The 18,547-nt window shown below is 42.0% G+C and overlaps 1 protein-coding gene across 2 annotated transcripts; it reads left to right on the forward strand.

Annotated features, from left to right (window-relative positions):
- Window positions 1–1,180: 1,180 nt before the first annotated feature.
- Window positions 1,181–18,067, forward strand: kdm3b (lysine (K)-specific demethylase 3B). 2 transcript variants are annotated; one of them, XM_049736024.2, is made up of 25 exons: window positions 1,181–1,680; window positions 3,260–3,415; window positions 3,880–3,993; window positions 4,179–4,284; window positions 4,513–4,637; window positions 4,705–4,764; window positions 5,266–5,961; window positions 6,528–7,734; window positions 7,811–8,027; window positions 8,131–8,345; window positions 10,348–10,500; window positions 10,611–10,718; window positions 10,814–10,941; window positions 11,015–11,312; window positions 11,398–11,651; window positions 11,845–12,117; window positions 12,245–12,416; window positions 12,505–12,595; window positions 12,707–12,837; window positions 12,953–13,072; window positions 13,935–13,958; window positions 15,852–15,991; window positions 16,086–16,262; window positions 16,339–16,473; window positions 17,143–18,067. In XM_049736024.2, the coding sequence occupies exons 1-25, from the start codon at window positions 1,474–1,476 to the stop codon at window positions 17,221–17,223; spliced, it is 5,388 nt and encodes a 1,795-aa protein (XP_049591981.1). In that variant the 5' UTR covers window positions 1,181–1,473; the 3' UTR covers window positions 17,224–18,067. The 2 variants fall into 2 exon arrangements, with proteins under 2 accessions (XP_049591981.1, XP_049591991.1); XM_049736034.2 differs by lacking the exon at window positions 13,935–13,958.
- Window positions 18,068–18,547: the final 480 nt, after the last annotated feature.

Below are 18,547 nucleotides of genomic sequence, written 5' to 3' on the forward strand. Positions count from 1 at the left end.
CACACTATCTTAGTTTATTATACACATTTTTTTCTTTATACTCTTCATAGTTATTTTTTCTGATGGCAACAGATGATTTCTCTTTTAATTACATCCAATGGGAATTTTTTTTTTTTAAATGACAGCAATTTGGAGGTCAACTCATTGCTGACTTATACGCAAAATTACACTTCTGTAAAGACCTAAGATTTGTTACCAGTCATCATTTGACGGATTCCTTCATCCATCTATTTTTGTGAGGCAGAAACACTGATTTGGTTATAAATAAATAAAAACATACACACATATATGAATGAATGAATGAATGAATGAATGAATGAATGAATGAATGAATGAATGAATGAATGAATGAATCAATCAATCAATCAATCAATCAATCAATCAATCAATCAATCAATCAATCAATCAATTACCGACCTGGCTTAAAGTGATTATTTTGCCCTATTTACAGTGAACTTGTTTATCATCCCGCTGCCGCAATGACGTTTTTGGTTGTTTAGCGCCATATAGTGGACGCCTAAGATAAGGCAAGTACAACTTCGTACATGAGCGCTACCTAGCTTTCAACTCAGGTAGGAAAACTTCTCTTTAAATTAAAATATTTATCTGAACACAGGAAAGCTAAAACCTATCCACCCAAAAATGATCCGAAGCGGTGCCGCTAATAGAAACGCTACAAAATGAAAAGAATGTGGTTTGTTCGGAAAAGGCAGCCTCCAGGTTTTGTTTTTCTCCCGTGGATAAATGGGGACTTGACCAATACATAGGGGGACTGAGAAAACATTTTGAAAATACATTTTATAAAATAACTAAAATGCTGGAGGGGCTACACAGATTTTGGAGGGGGAATACCCTATACCGCCCGGGTATCACCGGGTAATTAATTGCTGGTTGCAATGTGCACTGCATGATCGGATTTCTGTTTTAAACAATTTACTTGGTGAAATGGGTTTATACGAAGAGCAGAGAATGGAATGCATTCAACATCCCTTTAACTTCATATAGTGTGTATGACGCGCATTTAATTCATCATATACATAAAAACGCACTTGTGAGGAGGGGGTGATTTCGTTTTCCCTGCAACAAGCCAGCAACCACGATTACGCAGTGGTTCAGATTGCAACTCAGACTTTCTTCGCGAGAGGTCGCCACTCGCCAATACAAGATCCCGTGTCTCCGCAGTGCCTACGAGGAGTGCGTTTGATTGTTGCAGGGCTCAATGGCGGACGTAGCAGGGTAGTCGCGGACATCACCGAGGACAATAACATCTCCGCCGTGTTAATTCCGTGTCGACGTCCCGTGCCGTGGTGTGCACGGCTCGATTTGCAGTTTGCGGTGTATTTAGCGGTACATTTAGTGGCCGCCATCGGCTATTTCCCCCCTCCCTTGCTCGTCTTTTCGCACTTTCGAGTTCGCATCCGAGCGAGGAAGTTCATGCTGGCTCGATAGAGGCAGCTGGTTTGCGGGCAAAACATGGGGGAGTCTCTTGAATTGATCGGGAAGCGGCTACTCTTGCTGCTCGGCGAAGGCGGGACTGCCAACGGATCCGAGTCGGAGCAGACGCCGCGAGCACGGGACTGGCTGCGGGGGACGGTGCGGGCGGTGAGCGTCATCGGCCTGGCCGCCCCGGAGGCTAGCGGAGTAGAGGCGACAACAACAACTCCTGCTGCGGGACTTACGGTTGGTGTTTACACATGGTGTTGTCTCGTGAAATGCAACCGAAGAACAAGTCGGGATGAATAACGCACGGAATTTTTTCCCCCGTCTCACCCGATTAACGTTTGCGTTATTGTGGCTACGTTTGTTGACACCTAGTACTAGCTTTGCCATGTATAAGCGACGCGCTTGCTAACGTCACAGGCAGCCGACTAAAGCTAAACTCGAGACCGAGGATCCTATGGCCCCCGGATTGTTCGCATTTTACCATAATAACGAGTGTCAAACACCTTCTATAATGTTGGCAGATCGGCACCATACATAAAGAAATATCATAGAACGGATTAATTTATGACCAAAGACCATGAGATCGTTTTTGCTCCCCTTTTGCATTGACATGTAGCATTAGCTTCGTGCTTGCAAGCTCTCCAAGTCTACTTAGCGGACTAATAAGTTGTGAAACAAATCACTTTACCGAAGCATTTACGTCGGCAATGTTTATGAACGAGGAGTTTTAAATGATCATTTTTAACAATGGGAGGTTTTAGCAAAGATGGACATTCTACACGGTGTAAGGCTGCTTAAGAAAGGCGTTGAGGTGGATGAAGGTGGGTGACCTATATAAAAGAAAACCAATTAGATACTTGGGGAAAAAAATCGTACTTTTAAAAATCTATTGATGGATCTCCCATGATGTTTTAATTTTTTTTAAATACGCTGATTTTACGTCATAGTATAAATTATAATAAAATCTAGGCACCTGTCATAGGAATTGCAAAAGTAGCAATCAATTATTATTTAACTTCATTATTAATTTCCTTTCGTTGCATTCAAATTTAAATTTATAATTGACACCACAGACAGACATTAATTAATGTGCAATATTCTCCTTCAAATGGGGTCAAAATGGAGAAAGAACGAGTTTAATAATTCAAGGATTCAGACTGAATGCAATTAACTGAAGTTCGGCTCGGGCTGAACGAATTCAAAGTTTGTGAATTTGTTATAGTGAACGCTTAAGACTGCAAGACGTGTATTGTAAAGTGACAACTCATATTCATTCATGGTTCATTTGGCTCTATATTAGCTTAAGCCTAACTCGTGCGACCAAAAAAATATGTATAATAAATTGGTAATAGTGTTAATGAATTGATTTTTCACAACAGAGATAAAGCCATACATTTGCATTATTGTTCTAATCCAATTAAATGGAAATCGCAATATTGATGGGGGGGGGGGGGGTTGCAATTAGATTCTTTAGCCCTAATTCCCACAACGACAAAGTAATCATAATTTCTATGGACGTTAGAATCTGCCATAGTCACTCACTAACCACTAACCCACAATAAGGCAGTATTAAAGTCATTACTATGTATGATTAACACTTTTAGGTCATTTGTATAAAACAAACAAAGAACAGTTAGTATGGCAGCAACTGTAGTGTCTTTTTGAGTCGTGTGACAACGTATTTGGAAACACCCACAGCATCACGCTAAAGTATAAAATTCCACTCAATTCTGGTGCCGTAAGCGCGTATACACTTAAACTAGCTTGATCTTTGCTTTGAAATGTGGGTCACCGATTCATTTTTTTTCAACTGCAGGTGTTTGTGGAGTTTGAGAATGCGTCGCAGCGGTGTTCGTGGGTGCAGGTGTACGACGATGCCGTGAAGGCTCTGTTGGTGGAAGATTCCATTGTTTGGGCCAGTCGGAGCGCCGCTACTGCGTCTTCCGGGTCAACCACAGCCTGGCCTGCTCTGGTGAGGCTGTGTTCACACTTAGTATGTTTGATACAATGTTTCAGGCCAAAGTTGAAAAAACAAACATAACAAAATAATACATGATACACATACAGTTACTTGCGTACAAGTGTTGCAAATGGTTAGAGTACATAAAAACAAAAATATTTCACAAATATTGTCCATTTGGTTCATCATTTTGGCCGACTTTTGAACGGCCATAATTAGCCGATGTAATTGGTTGACCTGTTAGTTGATCGAGCCCTATTGCGAACTAGCCAATAAATTGCGGCCCTAAATATTGGTATCGGTGCATCCCAAGCTTTGGCTTGTAACATTTTGACTTTTTATATTATGATTTGCTTTATTGTTGTTGTCTTGTGCTGTCTCCTTAGAGCAATCGTGTTATTGATTGATTTGAATTGAAAAGTGTTTTCCCACTTCTAAGGCTAAATTTAATGGTGTGTGCTTTTCTTCTTCCCTAGGCTTTCCACTCGATAGTGGATAGAGTGGGTTTGGGAACTGTGCTTCCAGTTCAGTATTTTGGAAGCAACAGTCTTGAGTTCCTTCCTGATAAAAAATCTATCCACAGGTTTGAGGTGTGTTTCTTTGTTTTTCTTGTAATATTTGCCTTTCTCCTAATTTTAAATGACAACAACATAAGCCATGAAAACCTACTAACAATAATCAATACGGCTATTTCAACTAAATGGACATGTGAATTAATATTGTATTTCTGGACCGTGACAATATTGGGGACATTTTGTGTTGTGTTCTTATGCAGCTTGAAAAAGACATAAGGCATCCACTGATGTTGGAGCAGCCCTCTGTACAGACTGCCATTTCCAGCTGGCGAAGCGATTTTGAATTGCAGGAGATTCTCAGGAAGGGTAAGAACGATCTCTTTGTGTCCTGTCCCTTCTATGAACAAAGCGTTGAAGGCTTGGTTGGAGTTTTTGTTTTTTCATTGACTTTGAACAGGTGTTGAAAATGGATGGATGCATTGTATTGTATTTTATCATATAAATCCCATCCTTAATATGGCATTTATCATCCAGATTCATTTTTCTTTTGAAAGATCTGCAAAGGTGTGCGAACACTCACTTTTCTTTGCACAGGTTCGTACACTATTCAAGGACGAAGGGTTTGTGTGTACCAGCCAGAGCTTGAAGAATGCTGGGCCCTGGGACTTGTCTCACAACATGACCTGATCTCACACATAATGGAGATTATGTTGGATAAGGTGATAACAATGGACTTGAAAATAATTGAGACCATGGTGCCACTAACACGACACATTTTTGCTGTAGAATAAAGAAAAGCAGCTGGTGGACCCCCGCGTTATACATGTCATGCTGGGGGATGAAGAGGTAAGGCTTTTTAAAATCAATGCATGTATTTTCGATAGTCATAGGGCCATATTCTCTTATTTGTAATTTTTGTTTTATGCGCCAGGGCTTGCTATCTATGCAGTCTCCCATCCATATTTTTCTCACACCCACTGCATGTATGATAGGAATAAATATAGAGAAGCCAAAGAGGTGTGATGTGTTCAGTAATGTGTATTTTTCCTCTACTTGTCAATGTCATTTAAAGTTGTGAAAAGACAAAGCAAATTTAAAATGTGAAAATACCCTATTTAATGAATGTTTTATCGGCTAATCAGGATTTGCAAACTCCTCTAGCTACACACTTTGAAGGGAGAGGATGTCTTTTCATGATGAAACTGCACATCTGCGGGCACAGTTTCAATAGAAAACGACACAGTATATCATAATATCGATATTTTGTCCCCACCCTTTTTTTGTCACAGTTTACATTTGTATACTGTTATACTTGCATTAAGGTAACTCCCAATCATTGTGTTTTAGCTTGGTAAGAATGGCCGGCGAAAGATGGACAGTGAAACATTGAAGGGTGACAACAGTCGCAGACGCAGAACCGCCTCTGAGGAGGAGGACATGAACTTGAAGCGTTTTAAAGGAGCAGTAGAGTTGGGAGCCGAGGAGCCCAGATGTGATGATTCTAACAAAAACGTGACTGAAGGGACAGACGTGTGGAGAGGAGACTCTGGTGAAAGAGTCAGCAGCACAACCAAAAATGGCGGCACCTCCGAGGCAAACTTTCTTCAGAGCAAAGTGTCATCCCCTGCTAATTCCTCTGTCCAGATGGATCAGTCAAACGTCAACCCGACACGTTATTACACCCATGTGAAAGAAAATGGTCGGATGCTCGCCACACAAGGGGCAGCGGACTCAACCACCTCAGTTTCTCATACCCCTACGCCGCCTCCGCTCAAACCGGCACCCTCTCCCTTCTCTGCCACATCTTTCCCCTCTTTGGGCCAGATGCCAAGCCTAGTCCCCGGAGCCCCAGTCCATAAGGCTTCTCCATCGCAACAACCAGTCAGAGAAGATTCTTCCAAATCCTTTTCCAAAACCGCAGCTCTTGTTTCCCCTGGGCCTGTCACCATTTCTTGGTCTTCGCCCGACAGCAGCCCAAGTGTGGTGCTGTCTGCCTCTGGAGGCTTTACTTCCAAGGCTCCTACTTGGGGAAGCCAGACGGAGGTAAGAAACAACAAATCTTTGTGCAAATCTTGTATATTGTTTGTGTGAATGTTTTGCTGAGCCCTGTATAGGGACATCATTGTCTCTTTATTCTTGTGTTCAATAAATGTGGCAACACACACACACACACACACACACACACGCACACACACACACACACACACACGCTCACACACACACACACACACACACACACACACACACACACACACACACACACACACACACACACGCTCACACATTCAGACACACCAGTTAACCGAGTATGCTGCTGGGACTGTAGAGCCTCAGGGGGATGTCTGTAATGTCATTATGATTTCCTCACTACCACCAGGGGCATGTTTGCAAGGTATTTTAGGATTGCTAAAATGATTTGTTGATGTTGATTTTTTTTTTCTTCTTCAAACCAAATCTTGCTATCAGCATGGACCCTGTTAGATTCTTATTTTCCTTAAGACTAATTATAAGCCAGGACTCTATATTGTTGCTATTATTTTTACTACATTGGATGTAGGATGGAAAAACATTAGACTGAGACATTTATAATGGCTTTTTCTATGTTGCAGGCATCGAAGACTGCATCGGGTTATCGCCTCCCATCAGCTGTGGCCGCTGCTCCTGTTTTTGGAGAGGTTACCTCACAGACAAATGGAGCTGCGACTGCTTCTGCAACCTCACTGGACACTTCTCGACCCTTTGGATTTGGGTTTGGTAGAGATAAAAGTGAGACTCAATCCAAGCAAGACCAAAACCTCTTTTTCCAATGCATGACAAAAAGTCCAGACTCCAGCCCAGGCCTATCAGGCGCTCCAAGCCAGTCCAAGGACACTAACTACTTTGCTGCGGTGTCAGAAACTCATAATAAGGAACCCCCAAGCCTTTTCAAGTCTGCTACAGAAGGGTTGAAAAAGCCGGAGCAGACCAAAACACTTGACATTCATCCAACAGGAAATGGTGTGCTGAGCAACTCTTCACCAGCCTTTCCAGTCATGGGAAGCTCTTCTGCTGGCCGGGCCTCTGCCATTGGTAGTTCTGCAACCGCATCTGGACTACAAAACCTCTTAAAGAGTTCTAATAATGGTACATTGACAGGGGCTGTGGTGATGCCCTCTAATGTTAATCCTCCAGAGAACCATCAGAACCTCTTTCTGCAGGGCCCTAAAGAGCCAGCTAATCCATTTTTGGCCTATGGGGACCAAAACGTACACACGCCATTTGCTGGACTCTCCCGGGTTGAGTGTGTCACAGACAACAAGCCCAATCTTTTCTCCATGGCAGAGCCACCCAAGGGTATTCTATCCTCCCCTTTCGTGGCACTCTCCTCTGCCACTTCACCCAGCACTTCAATCTCTCCAGCACCAACCACGACCCAGAGGGCCCAGAATGAAACCACTCTGGTAAAAGACGAACAGGTAGTCGGGGAGATGCAGTCCTCCACTTCGGGCAGCTCTATTTTTGGCACTGCTGGCCCTGCCAGAGCTGGAAGCTCTGTTTTTGGATCGACTGGTCCCGTCAGAATTGATCAACTGCCTGTGTCTTTTGACCCAAACCTGACGCAGAAGTTTGCCTTGGAGGAAAGAGCACAATCAACAAAACGTGACTCTGACCTCAGTAGTAACAGCGACCTGTCAGACCTGAGTGAGAATGAGGAGGGTCCAGACAAAGGCCAAGTTCATGGAGAATCATCACAGTCTGGGAAGGATGGAGCCATGCTGCAAAAAACTAAAATCCAAGGCGCCTCTAAAAGCCGTCCTCGAAATAAGCCTTTCAAAGGTAACCTTGGTTACAAAAAGTCAGACGCATAAAAGTTGATAGGAGTTTGGATTTAATATTGCTTTTTATTTTCCAGTGGGCCAGTCTGTACTGAAAGACCAGAGCAAAGTGCGGCGTCTTAAGCAGTCTGGCGAGTCCTTTCTCCAAGATGGCTCGTGTATCAACGTGGCCCCTCACTTGCACAAGTGTCGCGAGTGTCGCTTGGAGCGCTACCGGAAATCTCGCATCGCAGATGACGATAGCGAAGATGACGACGATCCAAATGTGGCTTGTCGTTTCTTCCATTTCCGAAGGTACACTTTTATAGCAAGCATTTGCTTTATACACGTGATGATGTTTCCACGATAAGATCGATATTTGGTGATCATGTCTCATCCTTCTTTTGACTCTTACCAGGTTGGCTTTCACTCGCAAGGGTATATTGCGTGTTGAAGGTTTTCTAAGCCCCCAGCAGAGCGACTCAATGGCAATGGGACTGTGGCTACCTGCTCCCACTGTACAAGAGGGGCTCGACCTTGATACATCCAAGTATATCCTGGCCAATGTGGGTGACCAGTTCTGCCAGCTGGTCATGTCTGAGAAGGAGGCCATGATGATGGTGGAACCTCATCGTATGTACTGAGATCTCCTATTTATTCTTTGGACAGTGTTCTGACTGGCCTGTATTTTCTTATGGCCAGTTGCCGTGTGTTTCTCTGGTATGGATAAGTCGAAAATGTTCTGTGCGCTGGGTTAATTTGATGTTTGCCATCAAGTGAGCAGGCAAGTGTGTATTATGCACTTGACTTGTAAGTACCATGGCCAGTATCCGGCTGATGCAAGATTTTGATTCTACCAACCAATGGCGATAACATTTATTGATGATGTCATGGCATCCTCCTCATGTCCAACTACACAGAGTGGGCAGCTCTGTGTAAAAATGACTAATCATCGCCTCCATGGCTGCCAATTGGCTACAATTCTGACAAGCACCTTGGTCACAAAAGGACGAGGAGGAATAATTAACATGAGAAAGTAGTCATACTGAATTGCTAAGATATAATTAAACATAGTCATAAAACACTGGTTCATGTTTAATAGAATGCTGGCTGGAACTGTGCTACAGTGGATAGTAATCATCCATGAACGGCAAATTGGGGGAAAATATAACACCACAGCCACACAAAGGATTGTCTGAAAAATGAATCTGGAATGAATACATTTATGGCATACGTTAGCCAAGAGGAGGCGCTTCTAAGGTTAAACGTATTGTACAATGCAGTAGACCAGGGGTCACCAACACGGTGCCCGCGGGCACCAGGTCGCCCGTGATGACCACATGAGTCGCCCGCAGGACTGTTCCAAAATTAGCTCAAATAGCGGCACTTGTCAGTGAGCTGCATCTATTTATTTTACAGTCAAACCTCGGTTTTCGAACGTCCTGGTTCATGAACAAATCGGAATTCTAACAAAAAATTAGAGATTTTTTTGCTTCGGTTGTCCAACAAAATTCGGAGGTCGAACCTCGCGAGATGAGCCGGGAGGAACCGAGAAAACCCGACCGCACGGCCCGGATGCCGACTGACTCCGTTGTTATTGTATTTTCGTTACTTTGAGGGTTTTATTAACCCCTAATCATGCCTCCAAAGAAAGCAAGTGGGAGCAGTAAAGCCATCCTAAAACACAAAGACGCTCTTAAAGCAATGCGACAGTGAGCGCCCGGCGCGCTACGGTTGCGCGATCGGACCAAATTAAGCTCCCTGCGCACTGAGGTCCACTTAAATTTTGGAAAGTACATCAGGACTTTAAAAATGTTTTCTAAATTCTAGCGACGGCTCTGTCACAATAATGCGACCATCGCTGTGCAGTTGCGCGGTGGGCGACGCGCTCCGGTTGCGCGTTCGGCGGTGCGCTGCAGTTGCGCGATCGGACAAATATGCGCAAATGAAAAAAATGCTTAAAATAAGGCGGGTTCTTTTGTCTTGAAACGGATTAAAAATTTTTCCATTATTTGTAATGGGAAAATTAGATTCGGAATTCGACCGATTCGCTTCTCAAAGCGCCTTCTGAAACGGATTGTGGTCAAAAACCAAGGTTTGACTGTATTTTTGCTATTCTTGTTAAAATCACACATGTGAACTGCAAATGACAATAATAACACATGGTGAAAGCCAAATTGAGCAAATTGGCTATTTCAGAAGTGTATGTCAAACTGGTAGCCCTTTGCCTTAATCAGTACCCAGGAAGTAGCTCTCAGTTTCCGAAAGGTTGGTGACCCCTGCAGTAGACTATAATAAAATACATGTTCTCTAAATCGCACCACATCGGATTGTACTTATTTGAATCAATCAAATTTGAAACAAAATAAGTTAGCTCATCAATATTCTGTCTGTCAAAGCCAATGAAATCAAAATATAATGGAAATGCAGCGTTGGTGGGAGTTTTTCTGGTGGCTTGTTTGTTTAGGCTGACTTGAAAATGGCCTTGACAAATTCCAAAATGTTTCCAACAAAATATCCAGAATGTCACCGAGACGTAATGACAGGGTTCGGCATCTCTGCCCACAGTATTCAAATGACTCCAATGTCGATCGACTATCTCGTGTTTACGTCACTTGTCTTGCTGCCTCTACAGAGAAAGTAGCCTGGAAACGTGCCGTGCGAGGCGTGAGGGAAATGTGTGACGTTTGTGAGACCACTTTGTTCAACATCCACTGGGTGTGTCGCAAATGTGGCTTTGGCGTGTGTCTGGACTGCTATCGGCTTCGCAAGAACAGACCAAGAGAAGGCAAGTCTTTATAGATGGCGGGCTTCAATTACAAGTTCCTCGTCAGTTTAGCTTTCCTATTGTACAAGTTTAACCAAAATATTTGGATGTGTGTGATAAACATGTTTTAGATTCAGAAGATGGTCCAGTGGATGATGTTTTCTCTTGGTTGAAGTGTGCAAAGGGCCAACCTCACGAGCCAGAGAACCTCATGCCGACACAGATTATCCCCGGGACAGGTAACAAACTGGCATTTATTCAGTAAAATTGAACTTTTACTTTGTTGTCTGTGTTTTGGTTCGGTTTGGTTGTTAATGCTCATTGTTTCTCTTAGCTCTTTACAACATAGGTGACATGGTGCACTTAGCAAGAGGCAAGTGGGGTATTAAAGCCAACTGCCCGTGTGCAAGTCGGCATACAAAGTCGTTAGTTCGCCATAGTGCCCCCAATGGGATTTCACAGGTGAATCCTTATCGCACTTTTGTCACTTAAAGTGTTGAATACGTTCTTACCGTTGCTTTGCTTATCTCAACAGACACCGCCAAACAGCGGTGGTATCCCTGGAGCTACGGCCATCGCTGTTGGCACACCTCCAAAGTCAGAAAGCGAAACATCAACGATCAAAACTGAAATTACGCAAACAGCAGTATCATCCGGTGGCGGGATGGGCGAAAGTGTGGGCAGTACTAGCAATTCCACTGGTGGTACGTTATCCCTCAGTAACCTCGCACAGTCCTCCGTTAAGGAGTCGCGCCCATCAGGAGAGGGCAACAGCTCTGCTCTGCACTGGCTCGCAGATTTAGCCACACAAAAATCCAAGGATGACACAAAAGGTGAGATAATACAAATCACTGAAAACATTTTTAAGTTACCTTTCAATTTTCAAGTGTTACATCACAGTTTTTTTTTACCAATCAGATTCTGGTTCACTTCGCGCCATAATGAATCGGGAAAGTCGACCTCCTTTTGGCCTGGACTCACTCAGTTCCCTGTCAAGGCCTTCAGCTTCCAGCCCCAAGCTCTTTAACAGCCTTTTACTGGGCTCTAACGTGACGCAGTCCAAACCTGAAGGGTCGAGTCTTCGGGACCTGCTCAACTCTGGACCCGGCAAACTTTCCCAAGGCCATGGAGAGAGTGCAGTACCATTCCCATCCGTCTTTACCTCTGGAGGCGTATGTAGAAACTATTTTTGTTTTTCTATGTGTATGGCAGAACCATAATAATTTGCTCAGTAATGAGCCTGAAAGTTTTAGTACGTTGAAATTGTTGAAGGTTAGATTTTGAAAATACATCACTTAAAAAAAAGTTCAAGTATTCTCAGTACTTGCTTAGCTTGTGAACCATTGGGTAATTGTCTTTACTCAGAGTGATAAGCTGAAGAGCAGCCTTCCCAACTTCTTGGACCACATCATTGCCTCAGTTGTGGAGACCAAGAAAGCAGAAGGCCGCCGTACGGGGATCTCTGAGGGAAGTGAGCTTGGTGTGTTGGGAGCCCGTAAAGATGGAATAATGGGTCTCAGTGTTTTGGAGCCACATACCTCGCACTCCTGGCTCTGTGATGGCAGACTCCTTTGCCTCCAAGATCCCAGCAATAGCAACAACTGGAAGATCTTTAGAGAATGTTGGAAGCAGGGACAAGTAAGATCCACTATTTATATTCCATATGCACCCCCGCCAAATAGTGTGGGGCAAGTTACATTTTTCATTTAAAAGGCGCAAGCTTTTGGGGTGGCTTTCTTATAATGGCAAATTCTTTTGTGCCTAGCCTGTCTTGGTGTCAGGCATACATAAACGATTGAAGCCTGAGTTGTGGCGTCCTGAGGCCTTTAGTGAGGAGTTTGGGGACCAGGATGTAGACTTGGTCAACTGCAGGAACTGTGCCATCATTTCTGATGTGAAAGTGCGAGACTTTTGGGATGGCTTCCAGATCCTCTCCAGTGAGTTCCCTAATCCTTCCTTGTAAATTCAGCATCTTTTTTCTTTGCATTGCTACATTCAACAGTCATATGTTTTTATCAACTGCAGAGCGACTGAAAGACAGTGACGGTAACCCAATGGTATTGAAATTAAAGGACTGGCCTCCAGGAGAAGACTTCAGGGATATGATGCCCACACGGTGAGTAAAAAGACTGACTTGTTTTGTTTACACTACATTTCAAACAAATTAGCATCTAAATTTAGAAATGTTTTGTGTCTGTGTTTCTTATTTTGTGTGCGTATGTGACAGGTTTGACGATTTGATGGAAAACCTCCCCTTACCTGAGTACACTAAAAGGGATGGCCGGCTAAACCTTGCTGCACGTCTACCCAACTTTTTTGTACGACCAGATCTTGGACCCAAGATGTACAATGCTTATGGTGGGAAAACATGGCCTAGTTTAATCCATCTTTGCTCTCAGTTTTTGCTCCATTATTGCATTTTTGGTTTCATATCTAATCCTCTCACTTTCACATTTGCTGTTATTTTTATCAGGACTGATCTCGACAGAAGACAGGAAGGTGGGCACCACCAACCTTCATCTTGACGTGTCGGATGCTGTTAATGTCATGGTTTATGTTGGAATACCTCAAGGAGAAGGAGACATGGAGAAAGGTCAGTGGACTCTCACACTCAAACATTAATACCTGGTAGATTTTATATTTGGAAAACGAGAGCTCTGCTCACGCTATAAGCTATTATATACGGGCATCATTTTCCTAGCATTTTTCATTTTTCCCACTGTGAGATATATATATATAATGTGTCAACAAACATTTTGAGCTGCATTGTGACTCAGTCATTAGAGAGGCTGCCCTCCCCTGAATCTTAATTCTTTGTCTTGCCAAACATTGTGGATGACCCTATGCTTCTAACTCTGTGGAATCAGCGTGAGGAGGGACTTTTTCTTTTTGAAAACTTCAGTTAATGATTCGGTTTGTTCTGTGGATGTGAATCTGTACATTTAAAAAAACTTGACAACTAAGATGAAACCTGAACATGGAACAGTTAACATAGATTGAAAACACTCCCCAAATAAACATTACAACAGTTGATAAGACACAGAAAAAACAGTTTGTTGGTTGTCCATTAAAATGTATGGCCTTTAAATGAATGGTTACCAAGAGACAAAGTAAAAATAAAAAAAATCCCATAGAAATTCTTGTGCAATCTTCCCGTTTGACTTTTTTTTCCAGTTCAAGGTTTAAATGAGATCCCACTATTTGCTAATTCAAAATGATTAAATGCATTGCTTGAGATGGATAATAGTAGTAAGAGCCATGTCAGTTCAGCTGGGAGTGAATTGTAGCTGGTGGTAGACACTAATAAATAATGTACTCAGGTTGACTCTCAGCCAAAGCATCCATTATTTCTTTATACTGTTGTCCATTGCCACGCCTGCTTTTTGTTGGCACCCGTAAAAGACAATTAAGTGGGTATCTGTCCTTTTCATTACGGCAACATTTCTCATTCACAGAAGCAGATATCAATGGACGCAAAGGTGTGTAGATCTTCAATTTTATCCCTTGAGTGGCATGCATTCCTTCCTGACTAACTCCCCTTGACTGTTCCACTCTTCACTCCACAATAGGACTGGGCGATAATGGCCTTAAAATAAATATACCCCCACCTTGCTTATTGAAAAAGTGAATTATAATGTTATTTAAAAAAAAAAAAAAAAAGGATTACCCTCTGGGATTTGCTTTACATTTATTTCTATAGATTTCCTAGCAAGTTTTCCCCCGTGTTAATTTGCATCAACTTCAACAAAAATAAAACAAATACTATTCATATTTGTCATCTAAAATGTACAGCGTTTCAAATAATCCTGCCTTTGCAACAGATAATTGGGATAAATTCTCCAGTAATGTTCAGTGCGATTGACTCCGTCATTACTTGTCATATGAAACATAAATTGAAAATAATTCAGCTTACTTTATCTACTTTGTAGCAAGAATAAGATGTGAATCACAAGAAATAGCCACGAGTGAAATTAGAAAAGTCTCCAATTTGACACCGACTTTAAAGCTTCATTGTGTTCCCAACCATGTTGTAAGTGGAATCAGTTCATGTCAGTCAGTGCTGTGAACTGCAAAAGCTGCCAAACAAATGTTAATTTAAAAAAAACCCCGTCTAATTTACATTTATTTATACAGTGCCATTCTGTATTTATAGGAACATAATCTTAATACTCCAAGTATAATAATGATCAAGGTTACTCCCTATGGATGTCATGTTTTTCCTGTATCAATCGCAGAGCCTCCTAAACCCCATCCACCAGCAAAATGTTGCTTACACATCTTTGCAACTAGCAGTATGTCCAGCTTCAGTGAACTTGATGGTGTAATCACTGTGGGAAAAAAAGTTTGAAGGGCATCTAGACTTGGCTTCCATTTCTTCTGGCAGACATCTCTCTCCTTTCCCTCTCTTTAACTGATGCGTGCGCAGGAAAATTCTGCTTTCCCCTTTCCTGTTTTGCTCTGAACCAAGACATGTTACAACATACATTACAGTCACAAGAAAGCAAATGCACACTTCATTTGTCATTTGGATAGATAACGTGAGTAAATCATATGTACGAGAGATCTGGTTGTACACATTTACAGTTGTCACATAGAGATAGTAGACCAAAGCAAACCCTTTAAAAATACAATTCTCTGCCTTTCTTTCAGAATCCCTAATTCAGCTCTAATCATATGTACTATAATTGCAGTCATTTCAAACTGACGTCAATGTTGTACTCTTAAGCACACACAATATCGCACATGAACAGATCAACAATTCTTACAACTTAATTGCAGAATTGTAGTGAGAAGTTTACATTTATGTTATGATTAAATTGATGATGAAGAATTAGCGGTACAGGCTGATGATGATGATGATAAAGCGATGACAGCGCAGAGGAATTGCATCTCACAAAGTTTTCTCGGAACGGCTTGAAGAAAATAGTGAGGCACCTACTCCTTCATGATGATGAAAAGGCTTTTATACATCTGGGTAGTCGTGTCAGTGGTATCGTAGAAAGCTGTGCAGAAGTTTGGTTGGCGCTAATGGCGGCTCAGCGTTTTACAGGTTTACCTTCTAGAAGCCTTGTAACTTTTTGCCAGAAGCGTGAGAAGGAGCAGTTTTAACCAAGAAAAGCTCATAATTACAAAAACAGTACGGCCACATTAAAATTTTGATGCATTCATGTTATGTTATTAGTGGAAAATAAGTGAATAAACATCATACGTATATGGCATAAAAACTTTGAGACTACATTGGTACTGCTGAAAATCGTGACTAGGTAATTTTGCAAAAGTGAAGGGCAAATAGGCAACGGAAAACTCCAAAGAGCACTGATGGAAGAAACTCTGTTGATGTCATTATGTTGATGTTTTGTTTGAACACCCAGAGGTCATGACAACGATTGAGGAGGGAGATGTGGATGAAATGACAAAGAGGAGGGTGTACAATGGAAATGAGAAGCCCGGAGCTCTCTGGCACATCTATGCGGCCAAGGACGCAGAGAAGATCAGGGAACTGCTCCGCAAGGTGAGCAGCCAGTGGATACTGTCCCAAATGCTCCTCCTGGGACAAATCACTTGCAGCAGTTTCTATGTTGACGCTTGAGTGTTTCTCTTTTAAGGTCGGAGAGGAGCAAGGTCAGGAGAACCCTCTCGACCATGATCCCATTCACGACCAGAGCTGGTACTTGGATCAGGTCCTCCGCCGCCGACTCTATGAAGAATATGGTGTGCAGGGCTGGGCCATTGTGCAGTTCTTGGGCGATGCTGTTTTTATCCCTGCTGGAGCGCCACACCAGGTAAAGACTTTGCATATGAAAAGACTGTAGTCTGTTTACCTTTCAATGAAGGTAACATTGCTTGTTCTTCTCTCAGGTGCACAACTTGTACAGTTGTATCAAGGCAGCTGAGGACTTTGTGTCTCCAGAGCACGTGAGACACTGTTTCAGATTGACACAGGAGTTCAGACATCTTTCTACCACTCATACGAACCATGAAGACAAGCTACAGGTATGTGCGGCAAATGCAGCCCCCTTTTTCATGCAAGGGATTTGTGCTTTTGCAGTATTATGCAATAATGACATTTTGCTGTGGATTCGGATCTTTCATTTGTTTTAGCACTTGGTTTGTTACCATTTGTGTAATTCTGCTAGCTCAAACACATTAGCACAAACACAATTATGCACCAACATTTTAACACTAGTTTAGGTCTTCTCTGTCCAAATATGATACTAATGGTAATAATGGTGTTATTTTTTTACTTTGAAAGAAAAAAACATTCAAAAAGCAAATTATGTTGCGATGCCATAGTGAGTTACTTTGCACCGTGCCAGTGCCTAATAGCAGTTGTGTGTAATTACAACTTTCACAACTGTTACAAAGACAAAACACTGAATTATATGCAACAAAAATTAACTAAAAACTACTTTTGGTTTGAATACATGACAGAAGATAACTGGAGGGTGTTTTCAGCACATTAGTGTCCGCTAGTGGTCTTTTTAAATTTTTTTTTTATAAGTATCGTGGAATTTGTCAAACTCAAACCACCGTGTATATAATCTGTATTATGTTTGTGTATACGTATGGTATCTTTGTAGGCAGGTCACTAATGATGTTAAGCATTTCTGTGGTTGTTGCCATCTGTTTAACAAATTGAAAAAAATATATTTTTTTTTATAGGTGAAAAACATCATTTATCACGCAGTGAAGGACGCCGTCGGCACGCTGAAGTCCCATGACCCGAAATTAGCCCGCCCGTAGTCATTGACTGGTGTGCCGTGATGACTAGCCTCCCAAGACCACTTCACACCATCTCATAAGATCTTTTCATACGCATCTACATTACACACAAACACGCACACACGCACACTAACACACACACACACACACTGCAGCGTGAGGCATCAAGTCTATAACGTCAAATTTGGGAGAAGGGTTCAACCTGGTTTTGTGCTTTTCAGGGCGCCAATGAAGGAAGTCCTTTATCGCTGTCGCACAGACAAACTTGTCTAGCTTTTTTTTTTTCTTTTCAATTTGTTTTGATTAACTCTGTATTTAAAGTCATTGTGTTTGTTTTGTCGTTTCCATTGTATATGTACGATGTGCAAGTAAGGGAGGTAAAAGCTGACGTGCCTTCGAAGCAGATGTTCAGCAACCATATAAGAAACTGCTATGTGCGTTCCAGACTCATGTTTCTATTTTAATGACATCAGTGTATTTCAATAGATGCAAGGATTTGTAGATTTTTGTTGTTGTTCTTGCAGTTTTCAAACTGGGTGCTTTTACCCTCAGTGGCTGAAAGTGTATTTGTGAAGCAGCCAATGAAGGAAGCAGACCAAAGTTTTGTATTTTTAGTTTTCACTTTAAGAAGTCTTTTCTTTTGTACACCCCCTTTGTCATTGCACAAGTAATGATCAGGAGGATTTCATAGAAGAGGCTTTTTTTTGGTTACTATGTTTCACAGGCTGAATAACTGCAGATTTTCAAAAACATTGTTCTAAAATCACATTTGCAGCTGAACAGAACTACTGGCCATTAACATTGTATCAATATATATTGATCTTAGCAGTCTGTTTGATTTTTCACAATAAAGTTAAGAAAAATGGCTGTGTGTGGGTGTGTGTACGCATGTAAGTTACCATTCATAAAAAGTCACTGAGGGACCCTCTTCACTTTTTTTCTTTTAACTAATGAAATTTTGAGTTAAAACATAATATGGAAGAGCATCAGCTTTTTTTTTTTTTTTTTTTTTCAAAGTCAAAGTCAGCTTTATTGTCAATTTCTCCACATGACAAAGACACACAAAGAAACCGAAATTTCGTTCCCCCCTATCCCACGGTGACAAGACATGGCTCACAACAGACAAACAAGTAAACAAGTATAACAAAAGCGTGCTGAATAAATAATGAATAAATAACACAACAATAAATAAATAAGAGGAGCAGAAAAAAAAGGAGCAAGTGCGCGTACAGCAGACATTCCCGAAAATAGCGCAACAGTGCCGCACGCTACGCAGAAGGGGGTAGCGAGTTCAGGGCCCTAACAGCCTGGAGAAAGAAGCTGTTGGCGAGTCTGGTGGTGCGGG

This window comes from Syngnathus scovelli, chromosome 1, assembly GCF_024217435.2.
Source record: "Syngnathus scovelli strain Florida chromosome 1, RoL_Ssco_1.2, whole genome shotgun sequence".
In the NCBI taxonomy this organism is placed as follows: Eukaryota; Metazoa; Chordata; class Actinopteri; order Syngnathiformes; family Syngnathidae; genus Syngnathus; species Syngnathus scovelli.

Bases quoted from the DNA above. Each gene is read 5' to 3' on its own strand.
- kdm3b (XM_049736024.2), top strand. From the start codon at position 1,474: ATGGGGGAGTCTCTTGAATTGATCGGGAAGCGGCTACTCTTGCTGCTC. The intron at 12,596-12,706 runs GTGAGTAAAAAG...CGTATGTGACAG, and splicing joins AGGGATATGATGCCCACACG to GTTTGACGATTTGATGGAAA. The intron at 15,992-16,085 runs GTGAGCAGCCAG...TTCTCTTTTAAG, and splicing joins TCAGGGAACTGCTCCGCAAG to GTCGGAGAGGAGCAAGGTCA.